At 45.9% G+C, this 22,899-nt stretch overlaps 1 protein-coding gene across 1 annotated transcript in view; it reads left to right on the top strand.

The window, feature by feature from the left end:
- Positions 1–22,539, top strand: part of LOC136577987 (uncharacterized) — a 34,722-nt gene extending 12,183 nt beyond the window's left edge. The window contains exons 4-6 of the mRNA XM_066577897.1: positions 414–722; positions 22,057–22,404; positions 22,490–22,539. Of these exons, the coding sequence (XP_066433994.1) occupies positions 414–722; positions 22,057–22,404; positions 22,490–22,539 (707 nt within the window). The remainder of the gene's footprint in view (positions 1–413; positions 723–22,056; positions 22,405–22,489) is intronic.
- The last annotated feature ends 360 nt before the right edge of the window (positions 22,540–22,899 follow it).

Here is a 22,899-nt window from a genome sequence, read left to right as displayed (position 1 = left end):
TATACGTCGTCCCTCTCTGCAGGGAGGGGGGGAGGATGGAAGAGCCAGGAGCGGGAACTGAGCTCCCGCCCCCTCTTTGCCTCCTCTCCGCCCCTCTGCACTATTTGCAATGGGGAGAGGCGGGATGGGGGCGGGGCTAATTCTCGTGACTTGGCCCAGCCCCCGTCCCGCCTCCTTTCATTGCAAATAGTGCAGAGGGGCGGAGGGGAGGCAGAGAGGGGGCGGGAGCTCAGTTCCTGCTCCTGGCTCTTTCATCCCCCCCCCCCCTGCAGATGAGGACGACGTATATCGGCTCGGCGTGAAAAGCAAGTCGATATACTTTCGTGTGAATGTAGCCATAAGACAACATGGCGTCTAGGGCGGTCGCTCACTTCATGTGTATTTTGTTTTCTGGAATCTCCATTATTTTCTAGGTAAACCAAAGAGCAGAAAACCTATTAGAGTAACTTTGGACAAAGAGGAGATGAAATGTTCTGTGGTTCTAGAGCGGTTCTATCCCCGGGATATCCAGATTATGTGGGATTGTGTATCAGAACAAGAGACACAGCGCTGTCCATCAACAGAAAGATTTACTACTAATATGGATAAATCGTACGGCGTTACCAGTGATTGTAGGATTCCTGAGAAGGATCTGAAGAACCCGAACGTCAAGGTAATTGTGAAGTGGATTCATGAGTCCATGGATGATCCTGGGAGCAGAGAGATGACTATAAGACATGAAGGTGAGAAGGGAACAATGGGGGATATCTATCCATAGTGTAATAATGGCACGTTACCGATAAAGAACAAGATGCTTACACTGCAGCTAAATAGATTCAGTGCTACTCACAGTTAGAACTGGATGATTGAATTAACTTAAAGGGGTTGTCTCGCGGTAGCAAGTGGGGTTATGCACTTCTGTATGGCCATATTAATGCACTTTGTAATATACATCATGCATTAAATATTGGCCATACAGAAGTTATACACTTACCCCCTCCTGGTGCTGGCGTCCCCGTCTCCATGGCGACGAGCAAACTGCTTCTCTGGTCGCCGGAACAGTCGCGCTTCCGCAGAGAGGAATCCCCTTCTGTAAGTTTCTTGCTCACGAGCTGCGTCCTGGCTCCTCCCCCTTCTCAGCATCATCGTGTAGCTCCGCCCCATCACATGGTGCCGATCAGCTAATGAGGTGGCTGGAATCGGCAATGGAGCTCAGTCAGCAGAAGAACATCCACAGTGCACCATGGGAGAAGACCCGCAGTGCACCATGGGAGAAGACCAGCGGTGCACCTTGGGAAATGACGGCGGCCATCTTGAGAGAAGAATTTTTATAACTTCATGAAATGATCTAACGGTGAGTAGAAACTCTCTTTAAAATTGCTTTCCACGGGTAGATTATCATGTTTGCTTTAGGAGGGGGACTGGGCAGAGAAAAAATTTACAATTTTGCCGCGGGACAGCCCCTTTAATTACTTCACCTTTTTGCTGAGACTTTCGCTTTAATTATGAAATGGATATTAGCCCTGACTCATTCGGGAGGGGATCATATCTGGCTGAGGGGAAGAGGGAGAAACAACCCGTGTCCAAGAAGCTGGGTGGACGCTAAGAAGCCAGGAGACAGTGCAATGCAATATACAAGCCTACGACCGATGTGGCTGAGGCTAGGCCAGTTAGCGCTATGCTTCATTTCTGAACGGTCTCCTAGGAGCCACTACATGCTAGCAATTATTGTGCTGCTACTTGGGCCCTAGCTGTCATGGGTGAAGGATCAATGAAAACAAAGGTTTGGTACAGTGTTAGGCTGCATTCCCACGAACGTATATCGGATCGGTTTTCACGCCGAGCCGATATACATCCTCCTCATCTGCAGGGGGGAAGGGGGGAGGATGGAAGAGCCAGGAGCAGGAACTGAGCTCCCGCCCCCTCTCTGCCTCCTCTCCGCCCCTCTGCACTATTTGCAATGAAAGGAGGCGGGACGGGCGGGGCTAGGTTTCAAGAATTAGCCCCGCCCCATCCCGCCTCTCCCCATTGCAAATAGTGCAGAGGGGCGGAGAGGGGGCTGGAGCTCAGTTCCTGCTCCTGGCTCTTCCATCACCCCCCCCTCCGTGCAGATGAGGAGGACGTATATCGGCTGGGCGTGAAAACCGAGCCAATATACGTTCGTGGGAATGCAGCCTTAGCCAGTAGAGCAAAATGTGATTGTTCCCAGCAAGAGAAACCAAGTAATCCTGTAGATATGATACCTTTTAATGGCAAACAAAAATACATGATGTAATATCGAGCTTGCGAACCTGTCGGGCTCTTCGTCAGGTTAAAAATGGAATAGATCTGAAGAGGCATGAATATTTATACACACTTATAACATACATACTTATGACAAGGCACACACATGGATGGGATTGGTTCGTACTTAAAAGGAATACTACAACAGAAAACAAACTTTTTTGTATAGGCACTGATAGTGGAGTGAACGTTTTATGGGTGAAGGATCTGCACCATTCCAGGGAAAGCTTTTTGCCAGCTTTCTAGGTAAAGTCTCTACTGATGCTTGCTTCCTATTCTGATTGGAGTTTGCTGCCTGTGTGCAGTAATCCTGTTCAGTCAGCTGATGCGGCTTCTTGCTTATACACTTGCTTGGTTAAATTTAATGGGAGCTGCACTGCAATACCAACCTGAACTGCTGTGCTATGATCAGCATTTCTGCTTCCCCCTCTGACCACAGCGACAGCAGCACAAGGAATCAGCTGATTGGCGCCAGGGATCTGAGCGGCGGGTTCCTGCCATTCACCTATTAATTACCTGTTGAATAGAAAAAGTTAACAAAGTCCCAGAATATCCCTTTAATTGAGACTTCTGTGACACAGTGTCCACGTGCCCAAACTTTGCTGATTGTTGTATTACCTCTTCAGATAGCCCATTCCTGAGATCTGCTAGCCTTCTCTATGACCCAGTATTTTCGGTGTTGCACAGTACAGGTGATGGGAGTGCTGGCACATTAGGCAGGATAAGTATTAGCTCTAATGAACAGGGAGGTAATTCTGCAAGGCAGGAAGGTGCAGGAGTCACATATGGAGCTACCAGCTGCTTTAACTGATGCGAATGACCATGACTCGGGTATAACAGAGTTGTTTCCAGCTGTAGCCTTCCACCTTAACCACTACTGATCTCCAACGTCTATGCCCGAATAATGACAGACACCTCTTTCTTTGGATAATTTGTCCACAGCAGCCATTTTACTGTAACAAACAATTTCCAAAAATCAACATATAATTAACCCAATCCAACCATTAATAATTAACATTCCCCATCAAAGAGGGGAAATCTTTGGTGCCCTAAAAAATCTGTTGCCTCACCATTTAAATGAAAAATATTCGAAATGCCTCCATCTGCACTCCAATTGACTCAGGAGACCCAATTTCCCAAATGCCTCCAGGTGCCCACCTCCCGACTTTGAGATCCACTAGCCTATACAAGACTGAACACTCCACCATTTCTGCAAAGACTATACCCTGTCAGAGCCAAGAGGCGATAGACCCACCATAATCATTAATCGAAGAGGGGGAGTGGAGGGGGATATCCCCCCACACCTTACCCCCCAACCCACTTTTATCCCAACTCCAAGGACCCCCCCATCCGCCACAGCTAGCACGACTTGACCACCTCAAGCCTGTGCCACACCACACAAAACTACCGCTCTCTCAATCTCCTCTTTGATCATCAATGACCACATGTCAATTCCCACATCATTCAAATGCACACCGTTATGCCTTCAAAAATTAATGTGCCTAGATTCCAGTTGCAAATGACACACAGCCACACCCCTATTCTGAGTCACAAATCTCGACACCTCCCGATTTATCTTTACCCGGGCTTGTTCAAACTTCCCATCGACCTTGCATTGTGCCACACCTTACGCGGCACAATCTCTGACCACACGACTATCAACCCCAGATAGGACGTCGAAAGTCACGTTATATCATACTGAATGTCCCACGACAGATCCCGAAAAGGCCTCCTACCCAAATCATTCCCTCCCACGTGCAATACCAAAATATTTGGAACGTGGGCAAAACTAATGAAATGGTAAAAATCTGGCAACACCCTACACCATGCCATTCCCCACATACCTATCCACCTTAAAACTACCGTACCCCTAGCAAAACCTAACTGTCTTCCATTAGGCTGGATATCAGTCCTCTTCACGCCCCAATAAAAGTAGGAATGGCCCATAATCCACACCAAACCCTGGTGATGATGTGAAAAAGAATAAAAAAAGACATTTGGGAGGATCCTCTGTCTTCTCAGGTGTCAATGGCACCACAAAATGATGTGCCACACACTGAACCGTTCCAAGAAGGGTCGTACAAATCGCTGCCCCTATGCATAGAAAATCATCCAAATAATAGATTATCGAACCGATCCCTGCTGAGTCTTTTGCCACCCATTCCATGAACAAACTAAACGCCTCAAAATATGTGCATGAAATAGAACAACCCATCTGTCTGCAAAGTATCTCCCTTCCATAAAAACTCCCCAGCAAAGGAATACTCTCAGGGTGTAACAGGAAAAAACGAAAAGATGATTCAACATCTGTTTTTGTCAACAGTGCCCCCTACCATATTTTTTTACCCAACATACCGCCGCATCAAATGAGGTATAAACCACCGAACGAAGCTCACGATCTATACCGTCATTGACAGATGCCCCCTGTGGGTAGGATAAATGGTGAATCAACCAAAACTTATTTGGTTCTTTTTTGGGGACTACTCCTAACAGTGAAACTATAAAATCCAAAAGAGGAGGTTCCGTAAAAGGTTCACCATGCGACCCAAAAGAACCTCCTTCCCTAGTTTTTCAGTAACGACTGTTGGATACCTGAGGGCTGACTGAATGAATGTTTTGTAGAAAACAGGATGAAATTACCAGAAACCGTCATGGAAACCTAGCCACAATAACTCTGCTTTAACTTTACTGGGGTATCGATTTAGAAACGTCTTCATCTCTGCTAGCTTCACCGGCTACATCCCTTTTTCCAAAGCTGGCTGGTACCTTCCCTTTTGTAAGACATTTGCTTACTCCATGTGATCTTGCATTACACTGTGAGCAGATGGGCTTAAATCTTCCCCCCTCCCTACATTTACACTGACTCTTGTTAAACTGACAACACAATCCCGTTCAACTAAAGGCCTATATCCTTGTGATCCAATCTGATCATCTGCCTGAACTGCTCGTCGTGCTGCAGCCAGGTCTGTCCCCCATACACTCTATAAGCCTCCCCGATTGAATCCATGTAGCAAAAAAGCAGAAAACAATTTTCTAGCGCCTTTTCGACGATCATACTAGCTAAGATGGTGAAAGCCTGCAGCCAATTAATAAACATCTGCGGAATCAAGCTCCATCTTGTCTTCTCCTCCTCTTCCTTTTTATATTCCGTCCTCTTCCCTTTGTCTAACTTGAATTTTTCCAAAGGAAGCAGAGAGAATACCTCCATGTATTCATCTCAACGTATATTATCCCTCACTTCCTTTTTTAAATGTTCTCCCATCGGACCCTCAAAACACACATAAACCTCTCCCTTTGCTCTGTCTCCTAACCGGATCTTCTCACCATCTTTTTCCGTAAGCACCGCGACCATTACCCCTGGTGCCTGCAGCCTCTCTGTTGTCACCGCCACACTTTCACAAGGAATGCTACCCCTACTTGATGTCGGACGTAATGTAGATGTCCACTCGGAAATAGGAGGTGGGACAGGTCCCATCTCCTGCCTGTCCAACAGTTCCCACATACACCCCAAAACTGCCCTCAAATCATTCCCAACACCGCGTGTGTTCAAACCTGCCCTTCTATTTCTAAAACCCTCCTCTAAACTGTCCCCAGCGAGCACCAACCAACTGTCTAAATGAAGTGGACAAGACATTGAATTACACTCACCAGGCGGGCAGGAGCTGTGATCCCACCAGCCACCATCCCTGCCCCCGATGGGTCATCTCCTCTTCCACACAACGTTCCTGCCAAATCTTTGAAATCCATACCGACTGGGGCCACTCCACTGCTCCTGCAGCCAACACTGACATTCTAGCAGATGACACCTTCCCCTGTGTCACTGGACGGCCGACAGCCATCCGCCGTTACCGACGTCTGACCACTGGACCCGATGAACCTCTGGACTCCTGACATCCTCTTTAATCTATGGTCCAGTCCTGCGACAGGGTAACACCCTGACTGGATCGCCATGTAAGCAACCCATCACACTTCCCCTGCTACCTGCTGTTTGCTGAGCCCTAGACCCCACCCCTTTTACGGGGCTGGGCCTAGTCGCGCCATCTCATGAGATTCCTCCCAGGCCTGCTATCTCCCCTCGCAGGTGGTGCAGAGGAGAATCAGCCCGGAGGGGCCTTGAGAAAGGCTACCTGAATGGTGGCAGGCTACCTTGCAGTTATCCCCAGGGCCTCCTCCATGGTCCTCTACAGCCATCCGACTCCCGCTCTGCTGCTGCAGCCCGCAACTGATCCATCAAGGCCTCCATCTCCATGGTAAGTATAATAGTCTCTTTTCCTTCTCCTTTCTGTGTCCTCTTTTTCACTCCTGTGTTCAGACTGTGGTTCCTGCACTTTTGAAAATTCCACCCCTAGTGTCTTCCCTCCCCCACACTATGTAGCTCCACCCCTCCCCCTGGCCCTTGTTAACCCCTTCCTTTCCGCTTCCTCGTTAACCCTATCATGGTGACCTCCGCCCTATGCTACGGCCCTTCTTGAGAAGCACTGCGTGTCCTCTATAAGAGTAACGTAGTATTATACAGCACTGCGAGGAGGAAAGGACAAATATGTAATGCAGGATTGGGAGGACAGCACACAGGGAGAACAGTATATGGAGGCTGTGATGGAGGGGTAGAGTTATGCCCACGGTTTAAAACAACAAGGAGCCAATCAGAAATTGGACAATTGGATGTTCAGGAAAGTAAGCAGTATTCTCTTCAACGCTCTCTCTCTGTTTAAGGTTACTCTAGAACTGAATCCCATCAGGCTACGTTATCTGAGGGTTGTTTTCCCAGCAAGGTTATTATTTAGGCTCGGTAATAGTTGAGACCTGGGTCAACTGTACTTTCCCTGACTTTGGTTTTACAGGGGCTAGGAGCACTCACTGTTGTGTAGTAAAGATGCCAAGCTCCTTTCCTCTACACTGCACTTGTCTTTACAAGCTTGTAAGCGCTCCTCCTCCTCTCCGATCAGTGTTGGATCCTGCAGCTCGGCTGTACATCTCCCTCCTCATCTACCTCCAGATGACTACTCTCTGCCTCCTCCTAACAACAACCGCTTCTCTTCCTGTCTATTTCCTCGCACTCACTCTGTAACTCCTCCTAACATCCTGCCTCGCCCTGCTCTCCTTCCCCGGCTTGCATCCCCCTCTACCAATCAGGGGCTTTTAATGACCGCAACCAATCCGGAGACAGATGAATAGGCTATTGTCTGCGAAGAAAGAGGAAAGACAGGGTCTTTCCGACAGGCAATACCAGAAATCAAACTACTAACGACCACTTGTCTGTTTATGAGTTAGTGAGTCTCGTAACTCGCCTCCCCAGCAACATCCTAGCCCCCCAACCCCCTCGGTGCAGTCATAGCCCTGCAGTGATGTCGCAGCCACACTCCTGGTGACATCATAGCCCCACCCCCTGCCCCGTTATGGCAGGTCCTAACACTGAGAATACGACTAAACTGTGATTATGTCAGACACAGCTCAGCAGTCCTGAGAGGAGTCACTGACCTACGGTCACCACATAGATCCAGCAGGCTGAAGTACCTGTAGTGACCTCACTATTGTGGGAGGAGCCATTCTGGAGTTTGGTAGTACTGTATACTGGATAAGCCAACAGAAAGTACAGGGCCTGTGATGATGTCACCGTCATGTGATCACCTGTGTGGGTGGAGTCAGGCATCACATGACCAGGGGCTCATCACTGTATCCAGGAGCTGTGTCATGTGTGCAGTCAGCATAAATGTAGTAGAGCTGTGAGTGACTGTTCGTCTGATGTGCTGTGCGTGTAATGTGTATAGTCAGCATAGATGTATATCATGTAGCACAGCTGTGTTTGTGACGGACATGTCATGTAGCAGAGCTGAGTTTGTAGCATGCGCATGTACTGTGGCACAGCTGTGTATGTCATGCACATATAATGTAGCAGAGCTGTGATTGTACCATGCGCATGTCATGTACCAAAGCTGTGTCTGTGACAGGCATGTCATGTAGCAGAGCTGTGTCTGTCAGGTACATGGCATGTAGCATAGTTGTGTGTGTCTCTGTTACACGCCCATGTACCACAGCTGTGTGTGTGATGTGCATGTAGCACAGTTTTGTGTGTGACATGCATGTACCACAGCTGTGTGTGTGACGTGCATGTAGCACAGCTGTGTGGCGCATTGCACCACCAGAAACACTGGTACTATAATTTCCTAAAAATTACTAGTATCTCCTAAGGAGTGCATAAACGGGAGTTTAAAGGGGTTGTCCCGCGCCGAAACAGGTTTTTTTTTATTTCAACCCCCCCCCCCCCCCCCGTTCGGCGCGAGACAACCCCGATGCAGGGGTTAAAAAAGAACACCGCACAGCGCTTACCTGAATCCCCGCGCTCCGGTGACTTCTTACTTACCTGCCGAAGATGGCCGCTGGGATCTTCTCCCTCGGTGGACCGCAGGGCTTCTGTGCGGTCCATTGCCGATTCCAGCCTCCTGATTGGCTGGAATCGGCACGTGACGGGGCGGAGCTACACGGAGCCGGCATCCTGCACTGCATCCTGCCCATTGAGAAAAGAAGAAGACCCGGACTGCGCAAGCGCGTCTAATTTGGCCATTAGACGCCGAAAATTAGACGGCTCCATGGAAACGAGGACGCTAGCAACGGAACAGGTAAGTGAAAAACTTCTTATAACTTCTGTATGGCTCATAATTAATGCACAATGTACATTACAAAGTGCATTAATATGGCCATACAGAAGTGTGTAGACCCACTTGCTGCCGCGGGACAACCCCTTTAAGGACCAGTGACTATGTGACCATCCTGTAGGACCTCCCGGACCACTACAACTGTCCTTAAATTTCAGGTTGTAGGAATTATTAACATATTCTAGCAAATCCGACATTGATGCCCTGCTCTGATCCCAAATTAGCAAGAGATCGTCAATGAAGCGTCCATACAAGATAATGCCAGAGCGAAAGGGATTGGTCTACAAAATAACAAGTTTCCTCCCACAAGTAAATAAATTCGTCAGTGTGGCGAGAATAACTGCTATAACTAGACCGGTGGTGCTCCAGTGCATGTACCAGAGTATCATGAGAGATACAGGAGTACAGCACCAGAACAACCAAGGCAATCCATGATCAGCTGATCAAGGGAGACTAGAAATATTATATAGTACCTGCTTACTATCACAAAGGTAATGGGGTTGTGTTGCATGTATATCGCTATTACCTGTTGTAGAAGGCCAATATGCTACAAGATTCTGGTCCGTCCTTGTGGTAAATAGTCCAGTCCTTTGCAAAGAACCCACATCGGTGCTGTATTCCTGACTGTACTGATGTAATCATCCTGAACCGCTCAGCTAATACCTATCCTGGGATATACACTGTTAATATTCCTGAGCAGGTCGGTGTACCATACTGTCTGCAATACAGTATATAGTCATGTGCTTATAGGGCAGAGCAGGCAAGGGGGAGGAAAGGTAATGTAATGAAATATGATCGTACCATATAGGTGTTCAGCGGTATGTAGCTGTGCTGTATAGGAGTGTTCAGCGGAACGTAGCTGTGTTGTATAGGAGTGTTCAGCGGTATGTAGCTGTGCTGTATAGGAGTGTTCAGCGGTACGTAGCTGTGTTGTATAGGAGTGTTCAGAGGTATGTAGCTGTGCTGTGTAGGAGTGTTCAGTGGTATGTAGCTGTGCTGTGTAGGAGTGTTCAGTGGTATGTAGCTGTGCTGTATAGGAGTGATCAGCGGTATGTAGCTGTGCTGTATAGGAGTGTTCAGAGGTATGTAGCTGTGCTGTATAGGAGTGTTCAGTGGTATGTAGCTGTGCTGTATTGGAGCGTTCAGCAGTATATAGCTGTGCTGTATAGGAGTGTTTAGCGGTATATAGCTGTGCTGCATAGGAGTGTTCAGTAGTATATAGCTGTGCTGTATAGGAGTGTTCAGCAGTATATAGCTGTGCTGTTTAGGAGAGTTCAGCTGTACGTAGCTGTGCTGTATAGGAGTGTTTAGTGGTATGTAGCTGTGCTGTATAGGAGTGTTCAGCGGTATATAGCTGTGCTGTATTGGAGTGTTCAGCGGTATATAGCTGTGCTGTATAGGAGTGTTCAGCGGTATGTAGCTGTGCTGTATAGGAGTGTTCAGCAGTATATAGCAGTGCTGTATAGGAGTGTTCAGCGGTATGTAGCTGTGCTATATAGGAGTGTTCAGCAGTATATAGCTGTGCTGTATAGGAGTGTTCAGCGGTATGTAGCTGTGCTGTATAGGAGTGCTCAGCGGTATGTACCTGTGCTGTATAGGAGTGTTCAGCGGTATGTAGCTGTGTCGTATAGGAATGTTCAGCAGTATATAGTTGTGCTGTATAGAAATGTTCACAGCTATGTAGCTGTGCTGTATAGGAGTGTTCAGCAGTATATAGCTTTGCTGTATAGGAGTGTTCAGTGGTATGTAGCTGTGCTATATTGCAGTGTTTAGCGGTATGTAGCTGTGCTGTATAGGAGTGTTCAGCAGTATATAGCTGTGCTGTATAAGAATGTTCAGCGGAATGTAGCTGTGCTGTTTTGGAGTGTTCAGTGGAATGTAGCTGTGCAGTATAGGAATGTTCAGCGGTATGTAGCTGTGCAGTATAGGAATGTTCAGCGGTATGTAGCTGTGCTGTATAGGAGTGTTCAGCGGTATTTAGCTGTGCTGTATAGGAATGTTCAGCGGTATGTTGCTGTGCTGTATAGGAATGTTCAGCGGTCTTTAGCTATGCTGTATAGGAGTGTTCAGCAGTATATAGCTGTGCTGTATAGGAATGCTCAGCGGTATGTAGCTGTGCTGTATTGGAGTTTTCAGCGGTATGTAGCTGTGTTGTATAGGAGTGTTCAGCGGTATGTAGCTGTGCTATATAGGAATGTTCAGCTGTATGTGGCTGTGCTGTATAGGGATGTTCAGCGATTTGTAGCTGTGTTGTATAGGAGTGTTCAGCGGTATGTAGCTGTGCTGTATAGGAGTGTTTGACGGTATGTAGCTGTGCTGTATATGAGTGTTCAGTGGTATGTATCTGTGATGTATAGGAGTGTTCAGCGGTATGTAGCTGTGTTGTATAGGAGTGTTCAGCGGTATGTAGCTGTGCTGTAAAGGAGTGTTTGACGGTATGTAGTTGCGCTCTATAGGAGTGTTCACCGGTATGTAGCCGTGCTGTATAGGAGTGTTCAGCGGTAGGTAGCTGTGTTGTATAGGACTGTTCACCGGTATGTAGCCGTGCTGTATGGGAGTGTTCACAGGTATGTAGCTGTGTTGTATAGGAGTGTTCACCGGTACGTAGCTGTGCTGTATAGGAGTGTTCAGCGGTATGTAGCTGTGCTGTATAGGAGTGTTCAGCAGTATATAGCTGTGCTGTATAGGAGGGTTCAGCGGTATGTAGCTGTGCTGTATAAGAGTGTTCAGAGGTATGTAGCTGTGCTATATAGAAATGTTCAGCAGTATATAGTTGTGCTGTATAGAAATGTGCACGGCTATGTAGCTGTGCTGTATAGGAGTGTTCAGCAGTATATAGCTTTGCTGTGTAGGAATGTTTAGTGGTATGTAGCTGTGCTATATTGGAGTTTTCAGTGGTATGTAGCTGTGCTGTACAGGAGTGTTCAGCAGTATATAGCTGTGCTGTATAAGAATGTTCAGTGGAATGTAGCTGTGCAGTATAGGAATGTTCAGCAGTATGTAGCTGTGTTGTATAGGAGTGTTCAGCGGTATTTAGCTGTGTTGTATAGGAGTGTTCAGCGGTATGTAGCTGTGCTGTATAGAAATGTTCAGCGGTATGTAGCTGTGCTGTATAGAAATGTTCAGCGGTATGTAGCTGTGCTGTATAGGAATGTTCAGCGGTCTGTAGCTGTGCTGTATTGGAGTTTTCAGCGGTATGTAGCTGTGCTCTATAGGAATGTTCAGCGGTATGAAGCTGTACTGTATAGGAGTGTTTGATGGTATGTGGCTGTGCTGTATAGGAGTGTTCAGCGACTTGTAGCTGTGTTGTATAGGAGTGTTCGGCGGTATGTAGCTGTGCTGTATAGGAGTGTTTGACGGTATGTAGCTGTGCTGTATAGGAGTGTTCAGTGGTATGTTTCTGTGATGTATAGGAGTGTTCAGCGGTATGTAGCTGTGCTGTATAGGAGTGTTTAGCTGTATGTAGCTGTGCTGTGTAGGAGTGATTAACGGTTTGTAGCTGTGTCGTATAGGAGTGTTCAGCAGTATATAGCTGTGCAATAGAGGAGTGTTCAGCGGTATTTAGCTGTCCTGTATAGGAATGTTTAGCGGTATGTAGCTGTGCTGTATAGGAGTGTTCAGCAGTATATAGCTGTGCTGTATAGGAATGTTCAGTGGTCTGTAGCTGTGCTGTATTTGAGTTTTCAGCGGTATGTAGCTGTGCTATATAGGAATGTTCAGCGGTATGTAGCTGTGTTGTATAGGAGTGTACAGCGGTATGTAGTTGTGCTGTATAGGAGTGTTCACTGATTTGTAGCTGTGCTGTATAGGAGTGCTCAGCGGTATGTAGCTGTGCTGTATAGGAGTTTTCAGCGGTATGTAGCTGTGCTATATAGAAATGTTCAGCGGTATGTAGCTGTGCTGTGTAGGAGTATTTGACGGTATGTGGCTGTGCTGCATAGGAGTGTTCAGCGATTTATAGCTGTGTTGTATTGGAGTGTTCAGCGGTATGTAGCTGTGCTGTATAGGAGTGTTCAGTGGTATGTATCTGTGATGTATAGGAGTGTTCAGCGGTATGTAGCTGTGTTGTATAGGAGTGTTCAGCGGTATGTAGCTGTGCTGTATAGGAGTGTTTGACGGTATGTAGTTGCGCTGTAAAGGAGTGTTCACCGGTATGTAGCCGTGCTGTATAGGAGTGTTCAGCGGTATGTAGCTCTGCTTTATAGGAGTGTTTGACGGTATGTAGCTGTGTTGTATAGGAGTGTTCAGCGGTATATAGCTGTGCTGTATAGGAGAGTTCAGCGGTATGTAGCTGTGCTGCATCGGAATGTTCAGCGGTATGTAGCTGTGCTGTATAGAAGTGTTCAGCAGTATATAGCTGTGCTGTATAGGAATGTTCAGCGGTCTGTAGCTGTGCTGTATTGGAGATTTCAGCGGTATGTAGCTGTGCTATATAGGAATGTTCAGCGGTATGTAGCTGTGTTGTATAGGAGTGTACAGCAGTATGTTGTTTTGCTGAATAGGAGTGTTCACCGATTTGTAGCTGTGCCGTATAGGACTGTTCAGCGGTATGTAGCTGTGCTGTATAGGAGTTTTCAGCGATTTGTAGCTGTGCTGTATAGGTTTGCTCAGTGGTATGTAGCTGTTTTGTATAGGAGTGTTCAGAGGTATGTAGCTGTGCTGTATAGAAATATTCAGCAGTATATAGTTGTGCTGTATAGAAATGTTCACCGCTATGTAGCTGTGCTGTATAGGACTGTTCAGCAGTATATAGCTTTGCTGTGTAGGAATGTTCAGTGGTATGTAGCTGTGCTATATTGGAGTTTTCAGCGGTATGTAGCTGTGCTGTATAGGAGTGTTCAGCAGTATATAGCTGTGCTGTATAAGAATGTTCAGCGGTATGTAGCTGTGCTGTTTTGGAGTGTTCAGTGGAATGTAGCTGTGCAGTATAGGAATGTTAAGCGGTATGTAGCTGTGTTGTATAGGAGTGTTCAGTGGTATTTAGCTGTGCTGTATAGGAGTGTTCAGCGGTATGTAGCTGTGCTGTATAGGAATGTTCAGCGGTCTGTAGCTGTGCTGTATTGGAGTTTTCAGCGGTATATAGCTATGCTGTATAGAAGTGTTCAGCGGTATGTAGCTGTGCTGTATAGGAGTGTTTGACGGCATGTAGTTGTGCTGTATAGGAGTGTTCAGCGGTATGTAGCTGTGCTGTATAGGAGTGTTCAGCGGTATGTAGCTGTGCTGTATTAGAGTGTTCAGCGGTATTTAGCTGTGTTGTATTGGAGTGTTCAGCGGTATGTAGCTGTGCTGTATAGGAGTGTTTGACGGTATGTAGCTGTGCTCTACAGGAATGTTCAGCGGTATATAGCTGTGCTGTATAGGAATGTTCAGCGGTATGTAGCTATGCTGTATAGAAGTGTTCAGCAGTATAAACCTGTGCTATATAGGAATTTTCAGTGGTATGTAGCTGTGCTGTATAGGAATGTTTAGCGGTATGTAGCTGTGCTGTATAGGAGTGTTCAGCAGTATAAAGCTGTGCTGTATAGGAATGTTCAGCGGTCTGTAGCTGTGTTGTATAGGCGTATTCAGCAGTATGAAGCTGTGCTGTATAGGAGTGTGTGATGGTATGTGGCTGTGCTGTATAGGAGTGTTCAGCGACTTGTAGCTGTGTTGTATAGGAGTGTTCGGCGGTATGTAGCTGTGCTGTATAGGAGTGTTTGACGGTATGTAGCTGTGTTGTATAGGAGTGTTCAGCGGTATATAGCTGTGCTGTATAGGAGAGTTCAGCGGTATGTAGCTGTGCTGTATAGGAATGTTCAGCGGTATGTAGCTGTGCTGTATAGGAGTGTTCAGCAGTATAAGGCTGTGCTGTATAGGAATGTTCAGCGGTATGTAGCAGTGTTGTATAGGAGTGTACAGCGGTATGTAGTTTTGCTGTATAGGAGTGTTCACCGATTTGTAGCTGTGCCGTATAGGAGTGTTCAGCGGTATGTAGCTGTGCTGTATAGGAGTTTTCAGCGATTTGTAGCTGTTCTGTATAGGTTTGCTCACTGGTATGTAGCTGTGTTGTATAGGAGTGTTCAGAGGTATGTAGCTGTGCTGTATAGAAATATTCAGCAGTATATAGATGTGCTGTATAGAAATGTTCACCGCTATGTAGCTGTGCTGTATAGGACTGTTCAGCAGTATATAGCTTTGTTGTGTAGGAATGTTCAGTGGTATGTAGCTGTGCTATATTGGAGTTTTCAGCGGTATGTACTGTGCTGTATAGGAGTGTTCAGCAGTATATAGCTGTGCTGTATAAGAATGTTCAGCGGTATGTAGCTGTGCTGTTTTGGAGTGTTCAGTGGAATGTAGCTGTGCAGTATAGGAATGTTCAGCGGTATGTAGCTGTGTTGTATAGGAGTGTTCAGTGGTATTTAGCTGTGCTGTATAGGAGTGTTCAGCGGTATGTAGCTGTGCTGTATAGGAATGTTCAGCAATATGTAGCTGTGCTGTATAGGAGTGTTCAGCAGTATATAGCTGTGCTGTATAGGAATGTTCAGCGGTCTGTAGCTGTGCTGTATAGGAGTGTTCAGCGATATATAGCTGTGCTGTATAGGAATGTTCAGCGGTATGTAGCTGTGCTGTATAGGAGTGTTCAGCGGTATATAGCTGTTCTGTTTAGGAATGTTCAGCGGTATGTAGCTGTTCTGTTTAGGAATGTTCAGCGGTATGTAGCTGTGTTGTATAGTAGTGTTCAGCCGTATGTTGCTGTGCTGTATAGGAGTGTTCAGCGGCATGTAGCTGTGCTGTATAGAAGTGTTCAGCGGTATCTAGTTGTGCTGTATAGGAGTGTTCAGCGGTATGTAGCTGTGCTGTATTGGAGTGTTCAGCGTTATGTAGCTGTGTTGTATTGGAGTGTTCATCGGTATGTAGCTGTGCTGTATAGGAGTGTTTGACGGTATGTAGCTGTGCTGTATAGGAGTGTTCAGCGGTATGTAGCTGTGCTCTACAGGAATATTCAGCAGTATGTAGCTATGCTGTATAGGAGTGTTCAGCAGTATAAACCTGTGCTATATAGGAATTTTCAGTGGTATGTAGCTGTGCTGTATTGGAGTGTTCAGCGGTGTGTAGCTGTGCTGTATAGGAATGTTCAGCGGTATGTAGCTGTATTGTATAGGAGAGTTTAGCGGTATGTAGCTGTGTTGTATAGGAGTGTTCAGCGGTATGTAGCTGTGCTGTATAGGAATGTTTAGCGGTATGTAGCTGTGTTGTATACGAGTATTCAGCGGTATGAAGCTGTGCTGTATAGGAGTGTTTGATGGTATGTGGCTGTGCTGTATAGGAGTGTTCAGCAACTTGTAGCTGTGTTGTATAGGAGTGTTCGGCGGTATGTAGCTGTGCTGTATAGGAGTGTTTGACGGTATGTAGCTGTGCTGTATAGGAGTGTTCAGTGGTATGTTTCTGTGATGTATAGCAGTGTTCAGCGGTATGTAGCTGTGTTGTATAGGAGTGTTTAGCTGTATGTAGCTGTGCTGTGTAGGAGTGTTTAACGGTTTGTAGCTGTGTCGTATAGGAGTGTTCAGCAGTATATAGCTGTGCAATAGAGGAGTGTTCAGCGGTATTTAGCTGTGCTGTATAGGAGTGTTCAGCGGTATTTAGCTGTGCTGTATAGGAGTGTTTCCGCGGTATGTAGCTGTGCTGTATAGGAATGTTCAGCGGTATATAGCTGTGCTGTATAGGAATGTTCAGTGGTCTGTAGCTGTGCTGTATTTGAGTTTTCAGCGGTATGTAGCTGTGCTATATAGGAATGTTAAGCGGTATGTAGCTGTGTTGTATAGGAGTATTCAGTGGTATTTAGCTGTGCTGTATAGGAGTGTTCAGCGGTATGTAGCTGTGCTGTATAGGAATGTTCACCAATATGTAGCTGTGCTGTATAGGAGTGTTCAGCAGTATATAGCTGTGCTGTATAGGAATGTTCAGCGGTCTGTAGCTGTGCTGTATAGGAGTGTTCAGCGGTATATAGCTGTGCTGTATAGGAATGTTCAGCGGTATGTAGCTGTGCTGTATAGGAGTGTTCAGCGGTATATAGCTATGCTGTATAGGAATGTTCAGTGGTATGTAGCTGTGTTGTATAGTAGTGTTCAGTAGTATATAGCTGTGCTGTATAGGAATGTTCAGTGGTCTGTAGCTGTGCTGTATTTGAGTTTTCAGCGGTATGTAGCTGTGCTATATAGAAATGTTCAGCGGTATGTAGCTGTGTTGTATAGGAGTGTACAACGGTATGTAGTTGTGCTGTATAGGAGTGTTCACCGATTTGTAGCTGTGCTGTATAGGAGTGTTCAGCGGTATGTAGCTAAGCGGTATAGGAGTTTTCAGCGATTTGTAGCTGTGCTGTATAGGAGTGTTCAGTGGTATGTAGCTGTGTTGTATAGGAGTGTTCAGAGGTATGTAGCTGTGCTATATAGGAATGTTCAGCGGTATGTAGCTGTGTTGTATAGGAGTGTTCAGAGGTATGTAGCTGTGCTATATAGGAATGTTCAGCGGTATGAAGCTGTGCTGTATAGGAGTGTTTGACGGTATGTAGCTGTGCTGTATAGGAGTGTTCAGTGGTATGTAGCTGTGTTGTATAGGAGTGTTCAGCGGTATATAGCTATGCTGTATAGGAATGTTCAGCGGTATGTAGCTGTTCTGTTTAGGAATGTTCAGCGGTATGTAGCTGTGTTGTATAGGAGTGTTCAGCGGCATGTAGCTGTGCTGTATAGAAGTGTTCAGTGGTATGTAGCTGTGCTGTATTGGAGTGTTCAGCGTTATGTAGCTGTGTTGTATTGGAGTGTTCAGCGGTATGTAGCTGTGCTGTATAGGAGTGTTTGACGGTATGTAGCTGTGCTCTACAGGAATGTTCAGCAGTATATAGCTGTGCTGTATAAGCATGTTCAGCAGTATGTAGCTATGCTGTATAGGAGTGTTCAGCAGTATAAACCTGTGCTATATAGGAATTTTCAGTGGTATGTAGCTGTGCTGTATTGGAGTGTTCAGCGGTGTGTAGCTGTGCTGCATAGGAATGTTCAGCGGTATGTAGCTGTATTGCATAGGAGTGTTTAGCGGTATGTAGCTGTGTTGTATAGGAGTGTTCAGCGGTATGTAGCTGTGCTCTATAGGAATGTTTAGCGGTATGTAGCTGTGTTGTATACGAGTATTCAGCGGTATGAAGCTGTGCTGTATAGGAGTGTTTGATGGTATATGGCTGTGCTGTATAGGAGTGTTCAGCGACTTGTAGCTGTGTTGTATTGGAGTGTTCGGCGGTATGTAGCTGTGCTGTATAGGAGTGTTTGACGGTATGTAGCTGTGCTGTATAGGAGTGTTCAGTGGTATGTTTCTGTGATGTATAGAAGTGTTCAGCGGTATGTAGCTGTGCTGTATAGCAGTGTTCAGCGGTATGTAGCTGTGTTGTATAGGAGTGTTTAGCTGTATGTAGCTGTGCTGTGTAGGAGTGTTTAACGGTTTGTAGCTGTGTCGTATAGGAGTGTTCAGCAGTATATAGCTGTGCAATAGAGGAGTGTTCAGCGGTATTTAGCTGTGCTGTATAGGAGTGTTCAGCGGTATTTAGCTGTGCTGTATAGGAGTGTTTCCACGGTATGTAGCTGTGCTGTATAGGAATGTTCAGCGGTATATAGCTGTGCTGTATAGGAGTGTTCAGCAGTATATAGCTGTGCTGTATAGGAATGTTCAGTGGTCTGTAGCTGTGCTGTATTTGAGTTTTCAGCGGTATGTAGCTGTGCTATATAGGAATGTTCAGCGGTATGTAGCTGTGTTGTATAGGAGTGTACAGCGGTATGTAGTTGTGCTGTATAGGAGTGTTCACCGATTTGTAGCTGTGCTGTATAGGAGTGTTCAGCGGTATGTAGCTATGCGGTATAGGAGTTTTCAGCGATTTGTAGCTGTGCTGTATAGGAGTGTTCAGTGGTATGTAGCTGTGTTGTATAGGAGTGTTCAGCGGTATGTAGCTGTGCTATATAGGAATGTTCAGCGGTATGTAGCTGTGTTGTGTAGGAGTGTTCAGCGGTATGAAGCTATGCTGTATAGGAGTGTTTGACGGTATGTATCTGTGCTGTATAGGAGTGTTCAGTGGTATGTAGCTGTGTTGTATACGAGTGTTCAGCGGTATGTAGCTGTGTTGTATAGGAGTGTTCAGCGGTATGTAGCTGTGCTGTAAAGGAGTGTTTGACGGTATGTAGCTGTGCTGTATAGGAGTGTTCAGTGGTATGTAGCTGTGTTGTATAGGAGTGTTCAGCGGTATGTAGCTGTGTTGTATAGGAGTGTTCAGCGGTATGTAGCTGTGATATATAGAAATGTTCAGCGGTATGTAGCTGTGTTGTGTAGGAGTGTTTGACGGTATGTGGCTGTGCTGTATAGGAGTGTTCAGCGATTTATAGCTGTGTTGTATTGGAGTGTTCAGCGGTATGTAGCTGTGTTGTATAGGAGTGTTCAGCGGTATGTAGCTGTGCTGTATAGGAGTGTTTGACGGTATGTAGCAGTGTTGTATAGGAGTGTTCAGCGGTATATAGCTGTGCTGTATAGGAATGTTCAGCGGTATGTAGCTGTGCTGTATAGGAGTGTTCAGTGGTATATAGCTATGCTGTATAGGAATGTTCAGCGGTATGTAGCTGTGCTGTATAGAAGTGTTCAGTGGTATATAGCTGTGCTGTATAGGAGTGTTTGACGGTATGTAGTTGTGCTGTATAGGAGTGTTCAGCGGTATGTAGCTGTGCTGTATTGGAGTGTTCAGCGGTATGTAGCTGTGTTGTATTGGAGTGTTCAGCGGTATGTAGCTGTGCTGTATAGGAGTGTTCAGCGGTATGTAGCTGTGCTCTACAGGAATGTTCAGCAGTATATAGCTGTGCTGTATAGGAATGTTCAGCAGTATGTAGCTATGCTGTATAGGAGTGTTCAGCAGTATAAACCTGTGCTATATTTGAATGTTCAGTGGTATGTAGCTGTGCTGTATTGGAGTGTTCGGCGGTGTGTAGCTGTGCTGTATAGGAATGTTCAGCGGTATGTAGCTGTGTTGTGTAGGAGTGTTTAGCGGTATGTAGCTGTGCTGTATAGGAATGTTTAGCGGTATGTAGCTGTGTTGTATACGAGTATTCAGCGGTATGAAGCTGTGCTGTATAGGAGTGTTTGATGGTATGTGGCTGTGCTGTATAGGTGTCTTCAGCGACTTGTAGCTGTGTTGTATAGGAGTGTTCGGCGGTATGTAGCTGTGCTGTATAGGAGTGTTTGACGGTATGTAGCTGTGATGTATAGGAGTGTTCAGTGGTATGTATCTGTGATGTATAGGAGTGTTCAGCGGTATGTAGCTGTGCTGTATAGCAGTGTTCAGCGGTATGTAGCTGTGTTGTATAGGAGTGTTTAACTGTATGTAGCTGTGCTGTGTAAGAGTGTTTAACGGTTTGTAGCTGTGTCATATAGGAGTGTTCAGCATTATATAGCTGTGCAATACTGGAGTGTTCAGCGGTATTTAGCTGTGCTGTATAGGAGTGTTCAGCGGTATGTAGCTGTGCTGTATAGGAATGTTCAGCAGTATATAGCTGTGCTCTATAGCAGTGTTCAGCAGTATATAGCTGTGCTGTATAGGAATGTTCAGCAGTATGTAGCTGTGTTGTATAGGAGTGTTCAGCGGTATGTAGCTGTGCTGTATAGGAATGGTCAGCGGTATGTAGCTGTGTTGTATAGGAGTGTTCAGCGGTATGTAGCTGTGTTGTATAGGAGTGTTCAGCGGTATGTAGCTGTGTTGTATAGGAGTTTTCAGCGGTATGTAGCTGTGTTGTATAGGAGTGTTTAGCGGTATGTAGCTGTGTTGTATAAGAGTGTTCAGCGGTATGTAGCTGTGCTGTATAGGAGTGTTTGACGGTATGTATTTGTGCTGTATAGGAGTGTTCAGCGGTATGTAGCTGTGCTGTATAGGAGTGTTCAGCGGTATGTAGCTGTGTTGTATAGGAGTGTTCAGCGGTATGTAGCTGTGTTGTATATGAGTTTTCAGCGGTATGTAGTAGTGCTGTATAGGAATGTTCAGCGGTATGTAGCTGTGTTGTATAGGAGTGTTCAGCGGTATGTAGTTGTGTTGTATAGAAGTGTTCAGCGGTATGTAGCTGTGCTGTATAGGAGTGTTCAGCGATTTGTAGCTGTGCTGTATAGGAGTATTCAGCGGTATGTAGCTGTGCTGTATAGGAATGTTCAGCAGTATATAGCTGTGCTGTATAGGAATGTTCAGCGGTATGTAGCTGTGCTGTTTAGGAGTGTTCAGCGGTATATAGCTGTGCTGTATACGAGTGTTCAGCGGTATGTAGCTGTGCTGTATAGGAGTGTTCAGCGGTATGTAGCTGTGCTGTATAGGAGTGTTCAGCGGTATGTAGCTGTGCTGTATAGGAATGTTCAGCAGTATATAGCTGTGCTATATAGGAGTGTTCAGTGGTATGTAGCTGTGCTGTATAGGAGTGTTCAGTGGTATGTAGCTGTGTCGTATAGGAGTGTTCAGTGGTATGTAGCTGTGCTGTATAGGAGTGTTCAGTGGTATGTAGCTGTGCTGTATAGGAGTGTTCAGCGGTATGTAGCCACGTTGTATAGGAGTGTTCAGCAGTATGTGGCTGTGTGGTAATCACCTACCTTTTGGAGTTCAGCCTGATATCTGTGTGCAGGTTCTTCCACAGCCTGTGATAAGAGGGAGCAGCAATGTGGAATCTACTGTAATAGAGCTTGATAAAGACGACGGGAGTCGTTGAAACGTCGCCATGCTATTGTACGTACTGGATGTTCTATCATGAATAAAAGCATGTTATACAAGTAAAGTCTTCTGCTTCCCTGCTGTTTCCTGAGGATTGGTGCTGCCCTCCATCACTCTATAGTCTACAGTTCTTGTTGGATTCTTTGTATCCAGGATCCGGAAGGCGAGAACGGCAAGTATTAAGCAGTTCCTCCACACCTGCAACGCAGTGTTTTTGTTTGGTGCTGCTGTTTAACTACACTTGATGCGTAATAATAACTGTCTTCTGTCTGTGGATCCACTGTATAGTTATTTTGTGGGTTTAATTCATCATTTTCTGTGCAATGTTTCAGTATTTCTGTACTTATCTATATCTGTGACCAGATCATGTAACACTGAATCCTTCACTCCCTGCAGATTACCAGTATCGTCCTGCAGTGAACATACAGGTACCACCCCTATATAATAACTCTGAGGCCTCGCTGGAATGTACCGTCTCCAACTGCTTTCCAGATGTAATAAGTGGGATGTGGATCAAGAAGGACAGACAATCCGGAGAAACACATCACATAGCTGGAGATGGGGCGTACAAGGTCTCCCACCATGAGCTCGGCAGACAGCCCAATAATACATACTCCTATAAGTCGTGCCTGATCTTCACCCCCTCTATGGAATCGCATCAGGGTTCAGAATTCATCTTCCAGGTGGAACATCCGAGTCTTCAGTATCCCATGCAGAAGAGTACAGGAGCGCTGCAGATAGCTGGTGAGTATCAGACACTGCATCATAGAGGGAGGTCAAATGGAAATCCGGATCATCCTGATTATTTCCATCTATGAATATATTCTAGAACATCAGCATTTCTCTGACGTAGTGATCATGATGTACAAAGCAGGATAATGTAATGTCAGGAAGCTGCAGCCTTACTGGGACATGATCATATGAGTATGTTCACACGTGGCAGACTTGTTGCTTAAATGTCTGTGAGGGCTCACACCCGCTGGCGATAGACTTTCCTGCGATGGGAGAGTGAGTGAAAATGCATGATTATGAAACCAATGATTTTAACTGGTCTCATTCTCATTTGTGATTTGTTCACTCAAGCCTTGCAGTGGTAAGAAAAATCTGCAATACCGCTCATTGCTTTCAACGGGGCTGGCGGCAGTATATACCATTGAGAGGAGAGAGGGGGGCTGAGCAACAGAGAATCGCTTACGTATCCTCATATATATGGAGAGATAGGGGGCGGGGCCTGATGCT

The sequence above is a fragment of the Eleutherodactylus coqui genome, chromosome 8, assembly GCF_035609145.1.
Source record: "Eleutherodactylus coqui strain aEleCoq1 chromosome 8, aEleCoq1.hap1, whole genome shotgun sequence".
In the NCBI taxonomy this organism is placed as follows: Eukaryota; Metazoa; Chordata; class Amphibia; order Anura; family Eleutherodactylidae; genus Eleutherodactylus; species Eleutherodactylus coqui.
The sequence above is the reverse complement of the archived record's forward strand: the minus strand, read 5'-3'. Positions and strand labels throughout refer to the sequence as shown.